General features: G+C 43.7%; 1 protein-coding gene across 2 annotated transcripts in view; it reads left to right on the forward strand.

Moving 5' to 3' along the window:
* The window catches only part of ZFYVE1 (zinc finger FYVE-type containing 1), a 29,244-nt gene extending 10,159 nt beyond the window's left edge, over window positions 1-19,085 (forward strand). The window contains exons 3-11 of one of the 2 annotated variants that reach the window (XM_083167171.1): window positions 178-392; window positions 5,839-5,945; window positions 6,927-7,035; window positions 8,509-8,606; window positions 8,685-8,802; window positions 10,362-10,532; window positions 11,337-11,526; window positions 12,287-12,400; window positions 17,073-19,085. In XM_083167171.1, the coding sequence (XP_083023297.1) occupies window positions 178-392; window positions 5,839-5,945; window positions 6,927-7,035; window positions 8,509-8,606; window positions 8,685-8,802; window positions 10,362-10,532; window positions 11,337-11,526; window positions 12,287-12,400; window positions 17,073-17,305 (1,355 nt within the window). In that variant the 3' untranslated portion in view covers window positions 17,306-19,085. The remainder of the gene's footprint in view (window positions 1-177; window positions 393-5,838; window positions 5,946-6,926; window positions 7,036-8,508; window positions 8,607-8,684; window positions 8,803-10,361; window positions 10,533-11,336; window positions 11,527-12,286; window positions 12,401-17,072) is intronic. The other variant, XM_083167172.1, reaches the window with a different exon arrangement.
* Window positions 19,086-19,429: the final 344 nt, after the last annotated feature.

The raw sequence follows: 19,429 nt of genomic DNA on the forward strand, positions 1-19,429 counted from the left end.
CACAAGTCTCTTGGATTGCTTGTGAGCCGGGCAGGCTTGGCTGAAATTGCATGCGATTCTGTGGGCGGCTCAGGGGGAGAATGTGGGCTTCTTCTTCACCTTTATGGTGCTGCAGAGCGTGTTGTGTGAATGCTATTGATTGTTCTAACTTATCATATTTGAATATGCCTTTTGTAGAAAAGACCTCCGAAATACCGGAGAAGGTAATCCAGGACCGATTCCGCAGACTTGGCCGTTTCCCAGAAGCCTTCAGTTCTATACATTACAAGGGGACTCGCACCTATAATCCACCGACTGATTTCTCAGGTCTTAGACGAGCGGTAGAACAGCAGCTGGAAAACAACACCACACGCTCATCTAGACACCCTGGTGTCATCTACAAGGCCCTGAAGGTAACGTGACCAGGGAGAGTTATGTTATGATATACTGTCTTTACTGAAGAGTTTGTGGCAGATGCCCTGTAAAAGACTTGCTGTCAGGTATAGACTTGAAGTCTTCAGCTGCTAACTTTATCTGCCAGGATACCCTGGTCTATATCAAAGATTGTGGCAGCACATTAGCATTTAGTAGTGTTCATTCTAGCATTCTCCTCTTTCAAAAGCCATGCAGTTCCTCTTCTCTGCTGTGGTGCTTCTAGCATATATCTGATTTGCATATTGTGCTGAAATACAGACCACGCTGTGCTAGAAGCAACACAGCGGAGAGTAGTGTTCATTCTAGCATCCGCTATCTTTGAAAACCCATGCAGTTCCTCTTCCATGCCTGGGGTGACGCTGTCTGCTGTAGTGCTTCTAGCACTGTGTGGTCTGTATATCAGCACTGATATGCAAACCAGACCTGTGCTAGAAATGCCACAGCAGACAGCGACACACCAGGCAGGTAAGAGGAACTGCATGGGTTTTCAAAGATAGCGGGTGCTAGAATGAACACTAGGAGAGCGACACCCCAGGCAGGGAAGTGGAGCTGCACAGGTTTTGAAAGATGCAGGGTGCTAGAATGGTCACTATAGTGGTTCTCACACTGGGCGGTATTCAATGACTTTTATCGCCAGTCACGGCGATACTGTTTTTAGATTCGCCGGCTTTTTTTGCGGCGATTCGCCATGCATGGGGATTCGCCGGGACTCGCCGAGTCGCCCTATTCAACGTGGCTGAGATTCGCTGCCCCTAACGGCGAATCTCAGCCAGTCCGGCGTATCCCTAAACAGCTCCATTACTGTAGTCCGTGTTTAAGAAATTGCAGTGAAATGCAAAAAAATGCAAATTACCCTGAAAAAACGATTCCAATACAGCAGACTGCAAAAGCTGTGTAATCTCCTCAAAGGCCAAACGAAGGAGTGAGGTGGGGAGGAGATTCATGGGTAATTGAGGTGAATCATGGGTAATAACAATGCATTGTGGGAGAAAAAAAAATACCAGAAAAAATAAAAAATATATTTATATAGCACTTCTACAACCATAAAATCACACAAGGGCAGCAAATAATATTAGATTACACTTGCAGAGTTAAATTGAACACTTAAAACCAATTATTTCAGAAGTTCATATAAAAGTTCACTATAAAAAGATGACGAGGGAAACTCGGTGAAGACCGGCGATAAGAATCAAGAAATAGATTCGCCAACTTCTCATTGAATACACTATTGGCGAATCCCAAAGAAAAATCCTATTGACAAAGCCCGGCGATTTGCAGCGAATAACATATGGCGAATTGTCCTTCATTCGCCGTTCGCCATCGGCGAATATAGCTCATTGAATAGGATGATTCACTTTTGGAGCTCCAAAAATCGCCGACACACCCGAAAAAATCAGATTTGCCATAAAACTTGGCGAATCTGCCTCATTGAATACCGCCCTGAGGTAACGGATTCACTTCCTGGATGTGGACCCATCTGTGTTTATTGCATACATGTCAGAGTTCCATAGAATTGTCAGAAAAACTGGTCTTCAATCAAAGGGCCAGATTTATCATGCTTCAAAAAGTGACAAAATGCAGAGTGATAAACAACCAGCCAATAAGCTCTTCTTGCCATGTTACAGGCTCGGCTGCAAAAATGACAGTTAGGGGCTGAGTTGTTTTTCACTCTTGATTTTTATCACTTTTGTAGCTTGATATATCTGGCCCATATACTTTTTAGTTTTCAGTGCCAGCTAGCTAGAATATGATTGTTATGGTGAACATCAATTTTTTTTATACGGTAACCCTGATTGATGTTTATTTCCCCAAAATATTTTCTATAGAGTAGTATATTTTTGGAGTGTGCAATATTTAAGTTGTTTATAAAGTACTATGATAAATGTGGTTATGCTGGGTGCAACTTTTTTTTTTTTTTTTTAAATATCCATAGCTATGCAGTAAAGAGATTTTTGGAGTTGCCGTGGTAACTGGAGTTGACTATCTTTGGTCACCACAGCCATTCAGTGCTCTGATATTTTATTTGCATTTCCTAAGGGTTATTCAAGAAGAAGTTAATCCTCTTCTCAAAGTAGCCTCGATCATTCTGATCTTTCCACTACAATTGCATTTACAGTTCTGTAATTGTGAAATTGCCCAGTGACCTGTTACATTTTTCACCTGTGACCGCTATGTTAGCGAGGACCCGGTGGATTATGATGCATATCTAAGCTATATACAGTATATTGCATTTCTCACTTATGTGTTCATCAGTACATTTTGTGGTATATTTATGTACGCTATATACAGTATATTGTGAGGTCTCCTCTCACTTTTGTGTGTGTGTGTTCATCAGTATATGCTGTGGTGTCGCTCTTACCATACGTATCTTGGTACGCTGTATATTAATGTCTCATGCTCATTGGGGTGTTTATCAGTATGATTGGCTGTGGCTCTCTCAACGCTGCATCTCTGGGCTATGTAGTTCTCACTCATCTATGCTGGTTTCACGGTGCTGCTTTCTCCTGTGTGTGTGTGTGTATCTATGCATGCAGTGAGTCTTTCTGTGAGTTTTGTGGTACCGAACAGTCCCGCGCAAGCATTGAAGGACGCTGTGTCGCCCATAGTACAACCTACAGTGGCTCAAGCTGTCAGCAGCCTGGTGTTCCACCTAGTTTAGGGACATCGTCCATTGTTTCCTCTTTTCAAGTGTAGTATTTGTTGAAGATAACCTGATCCACATGGCCAAACCGCTTCAAAGTGCCGCTTTATAATACGCTGTATTAACCAGACTGTCCCACCTAACTGTCATTGCTCGGGTTCAAGCACTACAACCGGAACTCCACCTCATTCCTTGTTAGGGGCTGCACTGCTTCTTGCAGCTGATGATGGCATTTCTGCGTTTGGAACATCTAGTTGGGCTGGGATTCTGTTTTTGCTTTGCTGCTGTGGCTCATTCTGTTACAATGTCGCCAGAACACGTCTTCCCGTTCCATATAGCGGTCTACTTTGTTCGCGGTCACATGACTACTTATACAATGTATCTCTGTTCGATTTTACTTCACTGTTTTAAATGCACCTGGCCTGCACAGTTCAGCTTCATCATACATCTGTGCGTTAGGATGCTATTGCCTTTCCTTTATTGGGGTGAATTTAAATTATTTAAGTATTTGTTGCACACCAACATTTGAATTTTGATAACCATTTCATACCCCAGGTTCCCCTACGGCCGTTAGTGGGTAATACTCCCGAGCTGGTCCTATTGCTCAGCATCTCCTTTTGGTTTTGTAGTGCAGACCGACCTCACTTGTGGTCATTGTGTCTCCTCTCACAAGGTTTATGAACATTGAGTGTTATCAGATCGCATCTTCAGCACCAACGCCCATAGTCCTCATCGTAGCCGGATATGACAATAACTGTACTAGCTCACAGCTATTTTTTCGAACTCATAAGAGCCCAGACCGGCCATTTAGCTCTACAGCTGTGGTGTAGGGGCAAATGTATTAAGCCTGGAGAAGAGATAAACTGGAGATAAAGCACCAGCCAATCAACTGTTGTCGAAAATGACAGTTGGGAGCTGATTGGCTGGTGCTTTATCTCCTTTCACTTTATCTCCAGTTTATCACTTCTCCAGGCTTAATACATCTGTCCCACTATCTGTAAAGCACCACTAGCAAGATAGTGCTAGTACAAGCCCAATACTTTCCTGTGCAGAGATTGCTAGCACTAGGCGATTACATGGCTAACTTCTAAAAACGGGGGTTTCTCCAGCAAATCTTCCATCAACCTGTTCAGATGTAGAATCTCCGGTACTCTCCCAGCATCTTCAATGTTCTGTGTGGGATATAAGAATCCATAGCTTTTCATACTGACTGCCTTTACAGTTCTGTGAAACTATAGTATTGTTATTTCAGTATCCATTTCCAACAAACCAGAGGTTGTGGCTTAGTTGTGCTCCACACAACTTTCAGTCAGGAACACTTTTATCTGGACACTGTAGAGGACGTTTATGATCTTTGCATCCCATCATAAATCAGCTCGGACAATCCACTATCCAATTGAGACTGAGAGAACCCCCTTACCTTGCCATTTGGGACTCCACTTTTTCATCCGCACCCAAACTGGTTCCATACATCCGCATATCTTGTGAGGTCACATCGTGCCAGTAAGAGCATAATTCCTCCAGCGGTGACTGCCAACCAATGCCTGCTTATGTATTCCAGCAGTGATGTATACTATTTAGGTGGATACTTTATGAGGGTTCCCCTACTACTTACAGCTCTGAGAGGACTGAGCACTATAGGAATAAGCAGGACATCGGTCTTCTTCTCCTCCATCGGTCTTCTTCTCCTCCATCGGTCTTCTTCTCCTCCATCGGTCTTCTTCTCCTCCATCGGTCTTCTTCTCCTCCATCGGTCTTCTTCTCCTCCATCGGTCTTCTTATCCGGATGAATCCAATGCTATTTTAGAATTTTACTTTATTTTGATCATGTATTAATAAAACTAGTTGTTTTATACCAGTTAATTCAACGGTATCGCTGATTTTAACGCTACTCTTGACCCTTAAATTACCACAAAGTATAGATGCTTTATGGCAGTAATACAGGCCTGATCGCACGGCCAGCAATCAGTTGAGGCGCTCCCCGCTAGAGTGAAATCCCGTCTTGTGAATTAATGGACTCGCTGTGCGAAGGCACGCCTAGTGTTTTCCTACACACTCCAAGTGTTTTTTTTTGGGGGGGGGGGGGGGGGGTGGGGGGCACACCTGCATTTTTCTTTGCACTCCCACTAAATGGGCGGTTTCCACCCCCAGGCGCCTACTTCGTATCAATCACCTTTCGATTGGCGTTCAAATAGAAAAAGTAGCAGGACTCGCACATGCGTGCTACAGGCTGTATGTGTGTTCAGTGTGTTGATGATTGGCTGCCGGACAATTATTATTTTTTTCATAATCCCACTTTAGCTGCAGTTAGCCTGAGCGTTCGCTACCCTGGGGGCGGCTGTTGAACATCCCATGGTCCAGTGTTCCCCAGCCTTGCTAAAGACCAAAGATGAGTTATGGTCACTTACCATTGAATCCTTTTCTCTAAAGCAGGCTCTGGAACACTGCGTTCCCTCCCTCAGACGAGCAAGGTTTGGTTCATAACGGTCTCTTTCCCTTCTAAATATAAGAGTTTAATTGGCTTCTGCTGGAATTCTGGGGCTGCAGGGGGAGGAGCTTAACTCTGTTTCCGAGAACCAGGGGGTGCGTCTATGCATGATGAAATTGAGCTCCGGAGAAGTGCAGTAATACTGAACGTGAACATAACGTTTAATGAATATATTGTTTTTAGCTATGAATGTCATTGTGCGCCCTGCATAAAACAAAAAGTGCTTTTTATTTATTTTTTATTGATGTACAGTATTAGATTCCACTTGCTGTAACCCACCTATGTTTCCTTCTAGGCCCTGAGTGATCGATTTAGTGGTGAGATACCGGATGACCAAATGACGCACAGCTGTTTCTTCCCGGATGAGTATTTCACCTGCTCCTCACTGTGCCTCAGCTGTGGGTAGGTGTCCCCTGGCTGGTGTACGTGGAGAGTGTCTGCGGTGAATTATTGCATTTTAGAATATTGATTCCTTCTTGGACAGGAGGTGCCAACTATAAACTATATGCTGTTTTTAAAAATAAAAAAAAGTATACAATTTGTGGAGTGTGAAATCCACATTCGCTGTGGATATTGGGAAATAAAAAACCCAACTATGGCCCATTTTTCTATGTAATGCATTAATTATGTAGAATTCTCATCATTACAAACTACTATCCGATCAAAATGTTTTGAGAGGTACAGTAGTATTTTGGGGGTTAGGTTTAGTATTTAACTGGAGTGGGGGGGGGGCGCAGAAGATTAGGCTGTGGAGGGGGGGGGGGGCATTAGGAGGACAGGGGGAAGGGTTGTAACTGAGGTAAAGTGCAGCAGGCACCTCTGCTGTTTGCGTTTCCTCAGTGGGTGCCCAGTGAGGGGCTAATGAGAGGCTGTCCAGAAAAGAATACCTTCTTAGGAGAAAGCTGGGAGTATTCATTTAGGGTTCATTCCTACACTGGCAGGCTTGCTATTTAGTTCTACTACTGCTGTCCTTTTTATCTTTTACATTTTCTTGTTGGAAAGACACAAGGCTTAAATGTTGAAACTGAAAATGTTAGCTGTGCTTGCTGATCTCACTGGCAATGATGTGAGAGTTCAGAGTTCATTTATGTTGCCTAGAAGATCGCGAATCTAGGCCTAGTTTATAACTCTTCCAGATTGCTAGTAAAAGTCCAGCGCAGAAGGCAGCAATTTTGTTTTTTTCTTCAAAAGATAGAAATGTTTAGTCAGATGTGTAAATTGTAAAGTATAATCAAATTCATTCTTTAAAGCATATTTACAATCCTTAAATAGGATTAAATAAGGATTTACTTTAAACAAACATCCATCAGAATATGTGACTTTAAATATTTTGTAATGATATTTTTGGTTCTCACCGTCTGACTGTAATGTCCTGTTCTCTAGAGCAGGGTGTAGGAACAGCATGAATCACTCCAAGGAAGGCCTTCCGCACGAAGCACTGAAGCGATGTCGCTACTCCCACCAGTTTGACAACAGAGTGTTCACCTGTAAGGTGAGACATGAGGAGATGGGAAATGCAGCTGCATATTTACTGTAGTGAGGCCGTGCTGGAGTCATCCACTTTTTAAGATATGGGCATAAAGTGACTGCTGCATTTTCAGACTTATTTGTAACTTTACCAGTAGCTTGGTTGTTAACTTTAATGGTGCCCATACACTTGGGCGATTGTATACAATTCGACATTGCGCTTCAATTTCCATTGAAGCTCCCGTGCGATAAATCGCATCTGAAGTGCTTTTTTTCCCTCACCCGATGTGCATACCATCATGTAATAAATCGCATGCCCCATGTGACCTAAAATCAGGCGATGGAATGAAGGCTGGGATATCTGGGGGTATATAACCGTTCAAAACACCACAGATCACACATCGTACTCGCGATAAATCGAATGTGTTAAAAACCAACCTATCGATTCGATAAGTATTATGTGCAGCACATAAGAACTTGAGATGCGAGATTCAACCATTGTGCCCAGGCATCGCGTCGGTTGTCCCATGCGATTGGCATGCTATTCATACAATTTGTCGCTGCGATATATCAAAATTGTATGATTGTAAAGCTATATCTCACAAGTGTATGGGCACCATTAGGCTAAAGCTACATGTTTGTATTCCAGTCTCTATGATGAAGGCATATGAGCTAGAACACACATAGAAACTGAAACCTCCCTGTGTTGTCCATTTCATATCCGCATTTCCCTCTTAAAGCCCCCATGCACTTATACACTTATGGAATTTGGGACGATTTTTACCTGATTTGATGGATCCGGCCGAAACAGGCCCTTATTCTGGTTTACTGGCAAAGGCAAATTCCCTCTCAAATGGACAAAACCATGTGCACTGCAGGGGGGCAGATGTAACATGTGCAGAGAGAGTTAGATTTGGGTGGGGTTTTACTTCAAAGTGAGATCTATATTGCAGTGTAAAAATAAAGCAGTCAGTATTTTCCCTGCACAGAAACAAAAAAACTTACCCAAATCTAAATCTCTCCCCTTTTACATCTGCCCCACCTGCAGTGCACATTTCAGAAGGAATTTGCCTTTGCAAGTGAACCAGCATAAGGGCCATAGGGTGGGATCTGTCCAAATCACTTGTGTTTGACATCGCATCAGATTGGAGTCAGACCCTGAACATCACATGCAATCTCTTGCAATGAGTGATGTAAGGAAATTATTCACCAAATGTACGTGCTAGACACATAAAGGTGATGGGCACATAACCCTGTGATACAACCTTACTGTTATAACAAGGGCCCGTCGGTGTGTACACTAGCTGGCATGATGATGGGCCAGTTTATATGTTGCCTCCTGGACCAGTAGTCCCATCTCATGGAAAACCCGAAGTTACAAAATGACCTCTGCTTTTTAAATAGAGTATTTTTTTGTCATCATGTAACTAATGCTCTTGTGCAGCCCGGCCTTCATACTGCAGTGATCATTTTATATATCACTAAACGTGTATTTCAGGCTTGTTATGAAAGTGGGAAGGAGGTGAATGTGGTACCCAAAACTTCTGCTTCCACAGACTCCCCCTGGCTTGGCCTTGCCAAGTATGCCTGGTCTGGGTAAGTTGTGCGCCTCCTTTCTTAGTCATTCCTGTTTGATATTTTCCTATTTAATGACCGGTTTGTTTCTTCTTCTAGATATGTAATAGAGTGCCCAACCTGTGGGGTGATCTATCGCAGCCGGCAGTACTGGTTTGGAAACCAGGATCCAGTGGACACTGTTGTGCGCACAGAGATACAACATGTCTGGCCTGGAGTAAGAGCCTCTTCTTCTTCTCTTTTCTGTTAATCAGATCAATTGTCATCACTAGACAAAGCAATGTTTATCTGGCTCAGATGCTGACTGCTACTGACCCCCCGGGGGTGCCGCTGTCCAGGACAGCGGGCGTCCAGGCTGTGCAGCATGGCCCCTGACATCACGTCATGCTGCGTAGAGTTCAATATAACGAACACCCCTTTTACACCAAACTTCTTTCCTGGGATATTGCCATGTCAACCCAGGTCGGGGCTTGGTGTAAATGCTCCCTTGAAAAATATCCAGAGTCTTTGCCCTGGCAATCCTACATGGGAAATGTACCCGGGTCCTGTGGCAGTGTAAACAGTATCGACCTGGGATATTTGACCCGGCTCTTTAAAAGACGTGCTGATTGGAGCTTCTGTGGCGCTGGTCACTGATGTCATCAGTCAGTGCTCTGCAGACTGCGCACATAGGGGATAAAACTGCGTCTGATGCATGTATCCGCTCCAGCACAATGCCTGCAATACCCCCCTGCTGCTCACACGCACACCTGCTATTCAGCCTACAGGAACTCTGTGATGGACACAGCTACTCCGTCGGCCATCATTGTTGCTATGCTTGATGCAGTGATGTCCCGCCCCCCTCTTTTGTGACCTCATCCTTGTCGGCCCTTAAAAAGGGCCATTTCTAATGACATCCATAGGAAAGAGCAGGACTTAGCTGGGTTCAGTGTGAACGGGACAGATAAGACAATATCCCGGGTCGAAGTGCAGTTGAAATGTCTCTAAAGCTGATATTGACCCAGGACCAAATTCCCAGATCTGATCCGTGATTTTGGTGTAAAAGAAGTATTCGTGTTGGTAATGTAAATGTTAAACACCAATGACAGTTGCTTTCCTCCACGTAGCCCCTGTAATACCTTGTACATTTAATGATGCCTCTGTTATTCCTACACAGCCTATTAGACAGCCCCTCATTGTTGATGCCGCTATTTCCCGGTTACAACGATCTGCACTCTGGCCAAGGCTTCACATTACGGCTTTATACAGTACAAGTCCAGTCAATTCAATAGAGTTGTGTAAGTCTGGGTAGACTACAGACTTTAGCACCAGCAAGCTATAGTAAGACCATCTGTAGCGAATGGGGCGGAGTGATCCTGAGATTTTACTCCTTAAGCAGCCCATACACACTGCGATGCGGGCTGTCCCGATGTGTGCTTTGTGGTACGCGCTCCCGCGGCACCTCATCGCACAGTACAAAAAGTATGTGCTTGCACATACTTCTTGTACTTAGTTCTCATCACATCGCATCGCATTGCATGCACAGGCAATGCAATGCAATGTGATCCGTGCTATTTAAGCCCACAACGCACGCCCGCATCGGGGCGTGTATGGGCAGCTTTAGTCCTAGGACTCCTTAGTCCTAGGACATGGGTTCCAGGCATGACCACTCCAGACCAACTGGAATAGAATTCAAACCAAAACATATAAGCTACTTTAATAAGAAGTATGATTTATTGCAAATGTTTTCTCTCAAGGAATACTAACAACCTATCCCATAACTCTGGTTCCTTTCAGTCAGATGGATTCTTAAAGGATAATAACAATGCAGCTCAACGTCTTCTAGATGGTATGAATTTCATGGCGCAGTCTGTGACAGAACTAAGCATTGGACCCACCAAGGCTGTCACCTCCTGGTTGACTGATCAGATCGCCCCAGCTTACTGGAAACCTAACTCCCAGATTTTGGTATGGTGTTGTTGTTGTTGTTGTTGTTGTTGTTATGTTTGTAAACAGGTTGAGCATTTTTATTATAGCCACGTGCAATTTTCACTAGTACATTCAAACTTCGTCCTTTGCTTTCTCATCATGACTTCTAATGCGCAGACAGGCATGTTTTGTTTTGATAAGAGTTTTCAGACTTGTAATAGCCAACTTATTTTTTTTTTTTTTTTTTTTATTCGTGGCACATCAAATTCTATGACCACTAACTCTACCTGCCCCTAAAAGGAGATGGCCAACTAACCCTTTCTGCCCCTAAAAGGAGGTGGCCAACTAACCCTTCCCGACCCCATAAGGGTGTGGCCAGAGAGCTATTCCCTATCACTTGCTAAAGGCCCAGCAAATCAAATAATTTAGTAGCTTAAGGGGGTATTCAATCATTGTCTTTTTGCCAAAAAATACAATCACAGGCGTTTTGGCCATTTTTATTTTTTTTAGTCCATGCGTGGACAATAATGGGTGAAACCAGCTGCAAATTTGCCAAAAAACTCATGGATCCACTGCAAACTTGCCGATTCTATGTGGTTTTTGGCCAATGCTGGATTTTTTGCCCAGATGAAAAATCGGTGCAGATTCAATAGGGCAAATCTAATTCACCCTAAAACAGATTGAATACCCCCTAAACATACATTACAGTAGTCATTTGCAGATGAGCATCGCCATTTAAAAAGGTGCTAGTGTGTTATAGGCAGTTTGAAGTAATAATGTTTTTCCAGAATAATATATACTTTTGTTGCTAAGCCCTTGTATGGCTGTTCTTCTGTTTTTCAGGAGTGTACCAAGTGCCGAACCCCTTTTAAAGATAATGACACCAAACATCACTGCCGGGCCTGTGGGGAGGGTTTCTGTGACAGCTGCTCATCCAAAATCCGCCCAGTGCCTGAGCGAGGCTGGGGCCTGTCACCAGTGCGTGTCTGTGATAGCTGCTATGATCTAAGAGGCGCCCAAAGTGGTAATACTGGTATTTAGGTGCTACAAATGCTAATGGTTCCAGAGTCCAAATTCTTTATATTGCTGCTTGAAAGTATTGCATTAATGTTGCCCGTTTGCTCTTCTTGGTCTCATTGTTGCCATGTGACCACAGTCAGATAGCCAGGTATTGCTAATTTGGCTCTTCAGCATTTGCTGAACAATATTTTCAGAAAACCCTTTTTATTTATTTCATATTAGTTACATGTAGTGGGGGTTGCAACTTGCACAGGAGCTGCCATGTTCCTGGAACTGCTGGTAGCCAAGGCTTAGTCATGCTGAGTGAGTGAGTGAGTGAGTGAGTGGTGGAACATGCTGTGGACCGAAGGGATTAGAATAAGGCCCATAGCACAGTGTGTGTCCAGAACAGAGCTCTGCAAGGCGCCCTCCAGTAGCGCTGTGTATGGGTGTGGTATGGCACTCCGACAGGGCTGATCGTGACTGTCAGTATCCCAACTGCCGGTGCTCTGACAGGGGGGCGAGCGCAAAGAAGCCCCTTGCAGGCTTGCTGCCCTCGCCACGCTGTGGGCTCCGCGGCTCGCTATGCTCGTGACAGGTTCTATTCTCCCTCTATGGGGGTCCTGGACCACCACAAGGCAGAATAGCCCCTGTGAATCGTGATCCCCCCCCCCCCGTGTGTGTGTGTGTGTGTTATTTTAGTTTATCTCCTAAGGTACTGCGGAGCTTAGACTATTACTTTCCATAGAGTGTAGATCTAAAACACCATTTAATCTCCTTCTTATTATACATAGTACTTCCTGATGCCACTGAAGATGAGGAGGGTGGTACTCTGATGGCAAGGAAGGTCGGGGAGGTTGTACAGAACACATTTGGGGCAGTGGCCACAGCCATTGACATTCCTCTAGGTAAGATTATATTCACACCAACCCACAATAAAATACATCCTTTTTTTTTTTTTTTAAACCAGTGTGACTTCTGCTTCTTTGTTGGCAGGGAACGTTGCACAAATCGTGTAACATGGGGCTTGAACTATACGATTAGTTCTCACTAACTATTTTAGAACATGGAGAGAAGTGTTATTTTATGCTATCCTGTATGTACTGCTTACTTCCTGCAGTTTGGATAATTATGAAATATAAGCATCTTACAGGAAAGTGGGGTCCCTTTTCCAGGGGCTGCAGGCTGGGCTGCATGAATCAATACATGTACCAATGTTTTCACTGCACATCACCACGTAATATGCATTAAAGTGTTTGTATTTCAGAAGATAGAGGCATATTTCACGATAATGATCCATGAATAATGTAAACACATGGTACTTAAAATCACCTTAGTTGGGTCTGCAATAAAATGTAGCCCTACAGCTGTTTCGCTAGACTCTCACTTTCCTCAGGGGGCAAACCATTTAATGACAAACATGGTGTTTTATAGAGGTAGGGTGCCTGCCAAAATCACAGCACACGTAAACACCTGTAATCAACATTACTCACCTGTGTTATCCCACTTGCTGGTCCTGTCCATGCTAGATAACTGACATCAATCTCCATGCTGTGCAACGCACTCCCGGTTCCGGGCTCACCATCAGCTAATCAGGATGCGCCCCGTGCCCTCTGTGCACTGCATAGCATCAGAGGTGGAATGCCTCTCAGATTCTTGATTGCATTTCAAACAGGAAGCGTCATGAATCCAGAAAGGTGTATTTGGAACGCATGTGGATCTGTGTCAATTACATCATTAGCATAAATCCACTACGAATAATGAACCAACCGTTGTGCTCAGACTTCTCATAGAACTGCAGAAATGAGCCAGCAATATATTACACTTGCAGGAAGCTTTCATGCTAACTGCAAATGTGCACAAATAAAACCAACCATGTATAGTGTAAATGTATAGGTGACATATGGGGGAAATTTACTAAAGGAAATTTGTAAACAAAATGGGTGTATTTGTATCCAGAAATACACTTATTTTTGACATTTACTATCCCAAAAATACGGCAATTCGTATTGATGTGCTATCAATACGAATTGCCGTATTTTTGGGATAGTAAATGTCAAAAATAAGTGTATTTCTGGATACAAATACACCTATTTTTTTTTTACAAATTTCTATTAGTAAATTTCCCCCACAATGTAATGCTGGAACAGGACAATGGGAGAACAGCCAACACAAGCTATTCTTATGGTAATAATTATGGTAACCTACTTCCCAACATGACCCTCTCCAGGAGGGACATAAGGTGCCCATACACGTCCCAAAGCGGGCATGCGTTCTGGGCTTAAATAGAATGCATCACATCACATGCCTTGTGCATGCGATGCAATGAAAACCAAGTACAAAAAGTATGTGTAGCACATACTTTTTGTACTGTGTGATGAGGAGCGCGCACCTCAAAGCACAGATCGCACCGCCCGCATCGGGACGTGTATGGCACATTTAATGCTCTGTTTCTGAACTTCCTTATTAAGGTATGATTGTCATCACCTGTATTAAACAGGTTAACTAATAAAAAAAAAAAGGGTGTTTCACCACAGGTAATGGTAATGCTAAATTAAGAGGGAAGTCCAGGAATAGAGCATTCTGTCCCTCCTGGAGATGGTCATGTTGGGAGGTATGTGGTAAGCCCTCTGGGCCATCATCTCCTATGATCAGATGTTGACACTTCACACATCCACTACAGCAATGGTAGCCAACTCCAGTCCTCGAGAGCTACCAACAGTGCACATTTTCCAGACAACCTAGCTGCTGCACAGGTGTACTCATTACTCACTGACACATTTTAAAAGATCCACAGGTGGCGCTAATTACTTCACTTGTGGTTCTGTGAGGAGATCTAGAAAACATTAACTGTTGGTAGCTCTTGAGGACTGGAGTAGACTACACCAGCACTACAGTGTAAGGCTCCATTATAAAAAAAACAAAAATGGCTACTCTGACTGGCCATTGGACTGTTGTCAGAGAAAGGATCTAGCTCATTCAAATTGTTACTACTTTTGTAAGCAAATAACTGTTTAGTTTGACATTTCTGCAGCGTAAGATTAGTTCTAAGTATATGCAAATGTTTTATCTCTGATTCTCTTAAACGATGAGAGGAAATAGAATTATCTTAAGTACTTGTGTAGTTTCACGGCAGTACCTTACGCTACGTTGTCAGCATAGCCACATAGCAGCCTAGCGCAGTCAGCGTAGTGTCCCCACAGCAGCCCTGCGTAGTCACCGTATTGTCCCCGCGAGCTGCAGCTCTAACCCTGGCAAGCCTAGTAAGTGCCTCTCACAGTGCTGGTAACCGCCAGATTCCCTGCGCTGGTGGACGCCGCCTGAGATGCACAAGCGTCTCAGTAATTCTTGCGGCAGGTTACGGCAACCCTGCCTGTGTCCGCTTCAGGGAGATGGACTGAGTTAGGTGGTCGGTAGCGTGTGCGTCTTGTGCACAAAGGGGGGGTTGTAGTGCGCAAGTGCGTCTCATGCACAATAAACATCGCATTTGCCAGTGCTCCATGTTACATACTGGCAAATGCTTCCATTTCAAACCCCCACTATCCATGCCAGCCCTCACGTACGCGTCTTTCCGCCCTGCTCATACCCGAACTATCCACGTTGGTGTGGAGTTGATTTTAAAAAGCGTGGCGAGTGCATGAAATACACGTCAAGTAATACGCATCCCCTCGCCGGGATCACTGCACTCGCCACGCTTTGGGTTCGTTTTATGCGTCCCCTCGCGGGGACCATGCTTCAGGCTCGGTGGCGCACTGCGCTTGCCACACTTCATAAAAACAACTCCATGCTGACGTGGATAGTGGGGGTACTGTAAGTGGTGACACAATGCTGACTGACTAAGCTAAGTATGTAAGTGCTGGCTGCGGGAACACAACGCTGATACTGGCAGGGACACTGACTACGCTGGCCGGAGGGAACACTATGCTGATTCTGACAGGGACACTACGCTGGCTACGTAACTGCCGCCGTGAAACCACACCAGTACCCAATCTTACCATCCACTGTCTCTATCGCAATGAGTGTCTGTTTTTGCCTACCATATGTATCTCTGTATTAAGGGTTAAACATCTGGGAGTCCTCAAAATCAGTTATGTTGCATCCTCTTTGGACAAAATCAGTTATTCATATTTTATAATTACTTACTCATTACTTGTAGTCCTATCAGATCTAATCCTCACCACCGGCAATAGCTGAAGGTAAAGGGGTGTATACAGAGGGCAATTTTGAGTAGATAGACAAAACTGCGTAGAAGGTGAGTTAGAATCACCCATGTGTACACTGTGGTCGATAGCGATGTGCGGCCCTGTTATCGCCCAGCCAGACTGCACAGTGTATTTGGCTGGGGATGGCAAGTTGTAGTTAGTGCATCTGGCCTGTAGTTAGTCTGAGATTAGAAGGCTAAGCGGTACTTATGTATTATCTGGGCTCCCATGTTAAATGCACCCCATTTTTTCATACCCCTACTATCCAACTACGCATGGAGTTGATTTTATATAGTGTGGCGAGCGCAGCGAGAGCCGCGAGGGGACGCGGTCTCATAAGAAAAATGGGAGCCTAGATATTACATAAGTACCGGCTAAGCTTCAAAAGTGATCAAATGGAGAGTGATAAACAGCCAGCCAATCAGCTCCTACCTGCCATATCATAGACTGTGTTTGAAAAATGTCAGGCAGAAGCTGATTGGTTGGTTGTTTATCACTCTCCATTTTATCACTTTTGAAGCTTAGTGCATCTAGCCCTACATCTTTATTTGACTCTGCATCCCTCGGCCAGACAGCCCAGGCTCCCATGTGTACACAGCTTAAGGTAGGCCTTGTCGAAGAGGTTTAGGGTGAAAACTTTCCTCCAAAAGGACTGTGTTCTTATCAGTGGTGATCTTAAAGAGAGAAACCTGGATTATCTTCTCCACTATACAGACCACGACCTCTAAAAGGTCTATAATAGAAGGACAGCTTGTGTTGGGGAATCTAATACCCCTTTCACACGGCATTTGTTAAACGGTATATTGCTGTTGTTTTTCCATTTCAAAACTTTAAAGGCAGTGAGAATGGCTCTGAAACGGTATTTGGTAAAAACAACAAACTACAGACCTGTGATAGGCTGGCCCCTGCGTTCTGCCTTGAAACGTGTTCAGGGGATTAAACGGGTTGACTGATGTGAATGGAATTTAAACGGTAATCTACTGCAATGTGACCCGTTTTAAATACCAGTTCAATACCGTTTTTTAGAATGTTTAGGCAGTGTGAAAGTGGTATAATGGTGCTTTTCAACTTCTTTAAATAATCCAACTTAATAGTACATATATAATTTGTCCCTTTTTATATTTGTGAACTAAACCCTTTCTACTTGACCATCCTAAGAAGGGAATGTTTTGGGATAATTGGCTACACCCCTCATATTAAATATAGTTATAAATTGCGGTCTGTGCATTCTAGTCTATCTTGCTGAGCTGGTAGAACTCCAAGTGTAACGGATCAATGATGTTTCTAAGAAACATTGTATGCTGTAGAGAACAGGAGGAGTTCTAGTACATTTCTATTTGCATTCATTCTATGTAATGCTGGCATACTGTATTTTCAGGGCTCATGAAGGATGCTGCGAGGCCTACGTACTGGATTCCCGACCATGAGATCCTGCAGTGCTACAACTGCAAGAGAGAATTTAACGTCAAGCTCTCTAAGCACCATTGCCGCGCCTGTGGCCAGGGTTTTTGTGGTGACTGTTCTAGCGATAGACGACCGGTCCCCTCCAGAGGCTGGGACCACCCTGTCCGCGTGTGCATTCTCTGCAATAAAAAACCTGGTGATCTATAACCTTATATTGCCATCAACATCTTTTCCAATTCAATACCTACTCAGGGCCAGATCATAACGGAACCGCTCTCCATTCATAGGCCTCTTTGCCAGTGCATGCTCTGACCTGTCAGCTGTGGTCTCATCATTATTATATCATCCTGTTAATGGCACCAAATCTCTGTTTAGGAGACCAAACAGCATATAATCTGCACTTTGTAATATTGGAATAAAAACATACTGTAGAAACTTGTGATATCAAGAACAAATAATTTCACATTGGCTTTGTTGCATCACTAGGCCGGCGTTACTGCTGCCCCGACACGCACACTTGTTCTCTAAGCTGGGATTTCCTGCAGCCTACCGGAGCACAATCCACCTGCCCCCAAAGTAGGACTCCGCCTTTCGCTATAAGAAGAAGTGTTCTCGCACAAATGGGATTAATGCATAGATATACTGCAGTGTTTGCCATAATGATGATCTAGTATGTGACCGAAATCAAGTGACTGATTCTATATCATGGGTGTTAAGGTCAAAACCAAACTTTAAATAGCTGCTTGTTCACTGCCCTTCCTCCTTAAATTTGAAAACTATGGAATCCTTAATACTACTTTTAGAGGTTCAACTTGAAGGGTATGGATCATTAGGGCCCCAGCATGTTGGTCGACATGGGTTAGGTTGACATGGGGGTAAGTTGACAGTTAAAAGGTCGATTATTGGGGTTTTCACTTTTTTTTTTTTTTAGTCCTGGATTTTGACACAGTCGACATGGACACCGAAACGTTGCGCCGCGTCCCCTCACATGGCTCGCTGTGCTCGGCACACTATTTTATTCTCCCTCCCTCCATACCCTAGTGGATGGTAGGGCATGAAATACCTGTGTGCTCAAAAAAATAAAAAATGATAACCCCCCATGTCGACTTAATGCTTGTGTCAACCTTATGACAGTTGACCTAACCCATGTTGACCTACAATAATGTCGACCTTCCTGCATGTCGATCTAACTATAACGACCAACATGCTGGTGACCCAATAACGGTTTCTCCATATATGAAATATTCTAGATGCCAGTTGCCGCTCTTTCAGTGCATATGCTACCAACCTCCATTGGCCTCTGCCAAGGACAGGGATACGTGCACCAACTGCAGAGGGTTGAAACCATTCCTCACAACATGGTTGATAAGTAGGTTTTCTTGGATGTCTGTAAATATTCTGCCTTCTTAGCATTAATGTGAGTTCTAAATCTATCCCTACCGCTTCCACGGAAAAGGTATAAATGTATTGTATCTCTGTAGACTGAAGACGTATGTGGACTGTGATCATATAAAGAATAGATACAGTATATAGCTACACTGAAGCTTCCGAATTTGTAATCTTGGTACATAACCATACCATATAGAGGGCCTTTACAGTATCACTGCATTCCTTTCTATTTTGAATGATTGAATTTGTTTGTTTTTAATTTATTGCCAGACTGTAATCATTGTATCGTATTCTAAAATACCCAAGCGTAGTAATTTATTTAGTTTATCTGTAAGTGCCTTCTTAGTAAAGAATTTCACGCATCTTGTTAATACATCCTATCGTCACCTTTTGTAGTCCCTCATGAACGTGGTCAGTCCTTTGTCTCAGTGCTATTACAGTTTGTCTATCGCCCTGTTCTTGGGGCTTCAGACGTGAGGACAAATTTGTTCTCAAAATGGGCAAAACCATGCTGTACTGCAGGTGAGGCAGATGTAACATGTATAGAGTTAGATTTGGGTGGGGTGTGTTCAAACTGAAATCTAAATTGCAGTAAAAATAAAGCAGTATTTACCCTGCACAGAAATAAAATAACTCACCCAAATCGACCTCTCTCTCTGCATGTTACATCTTCCCCACCTGCAGTGCACATGGTTTTGCCTATTATTTTTTTTTTAGAACAACTTTGGACTTTGAACATATCTGAATTAGGCATTTAGTCATCTTGAACTGTGTTTTTACTAAGATTTTTCTGTTTGAAAACAAAGGAATTAAGGTGGATTAGAATGTAACAAACCCTCCCATGACAAGGCAGCTGCGCCTGCTATCCTTCATGGGCCTGAGAAGCATATGATGAGCTCCACCAAGCAGACGTCTCTACTATGTGGAACCAGTATGTTGAGG

Source organism: Crinia signifera, chromosome 12 (assembly GCF_055691185.1).
Source record: "Crinia signifera chromosome 12, ASM5569118v1, whole genome shotgun sequence".
Classification (NCBI taxonomy): Eukaryota; Metazoa; Chordata; class Amphibia; order Anura; family Myobatrachidae; genus Crinia; species Crinia signifera.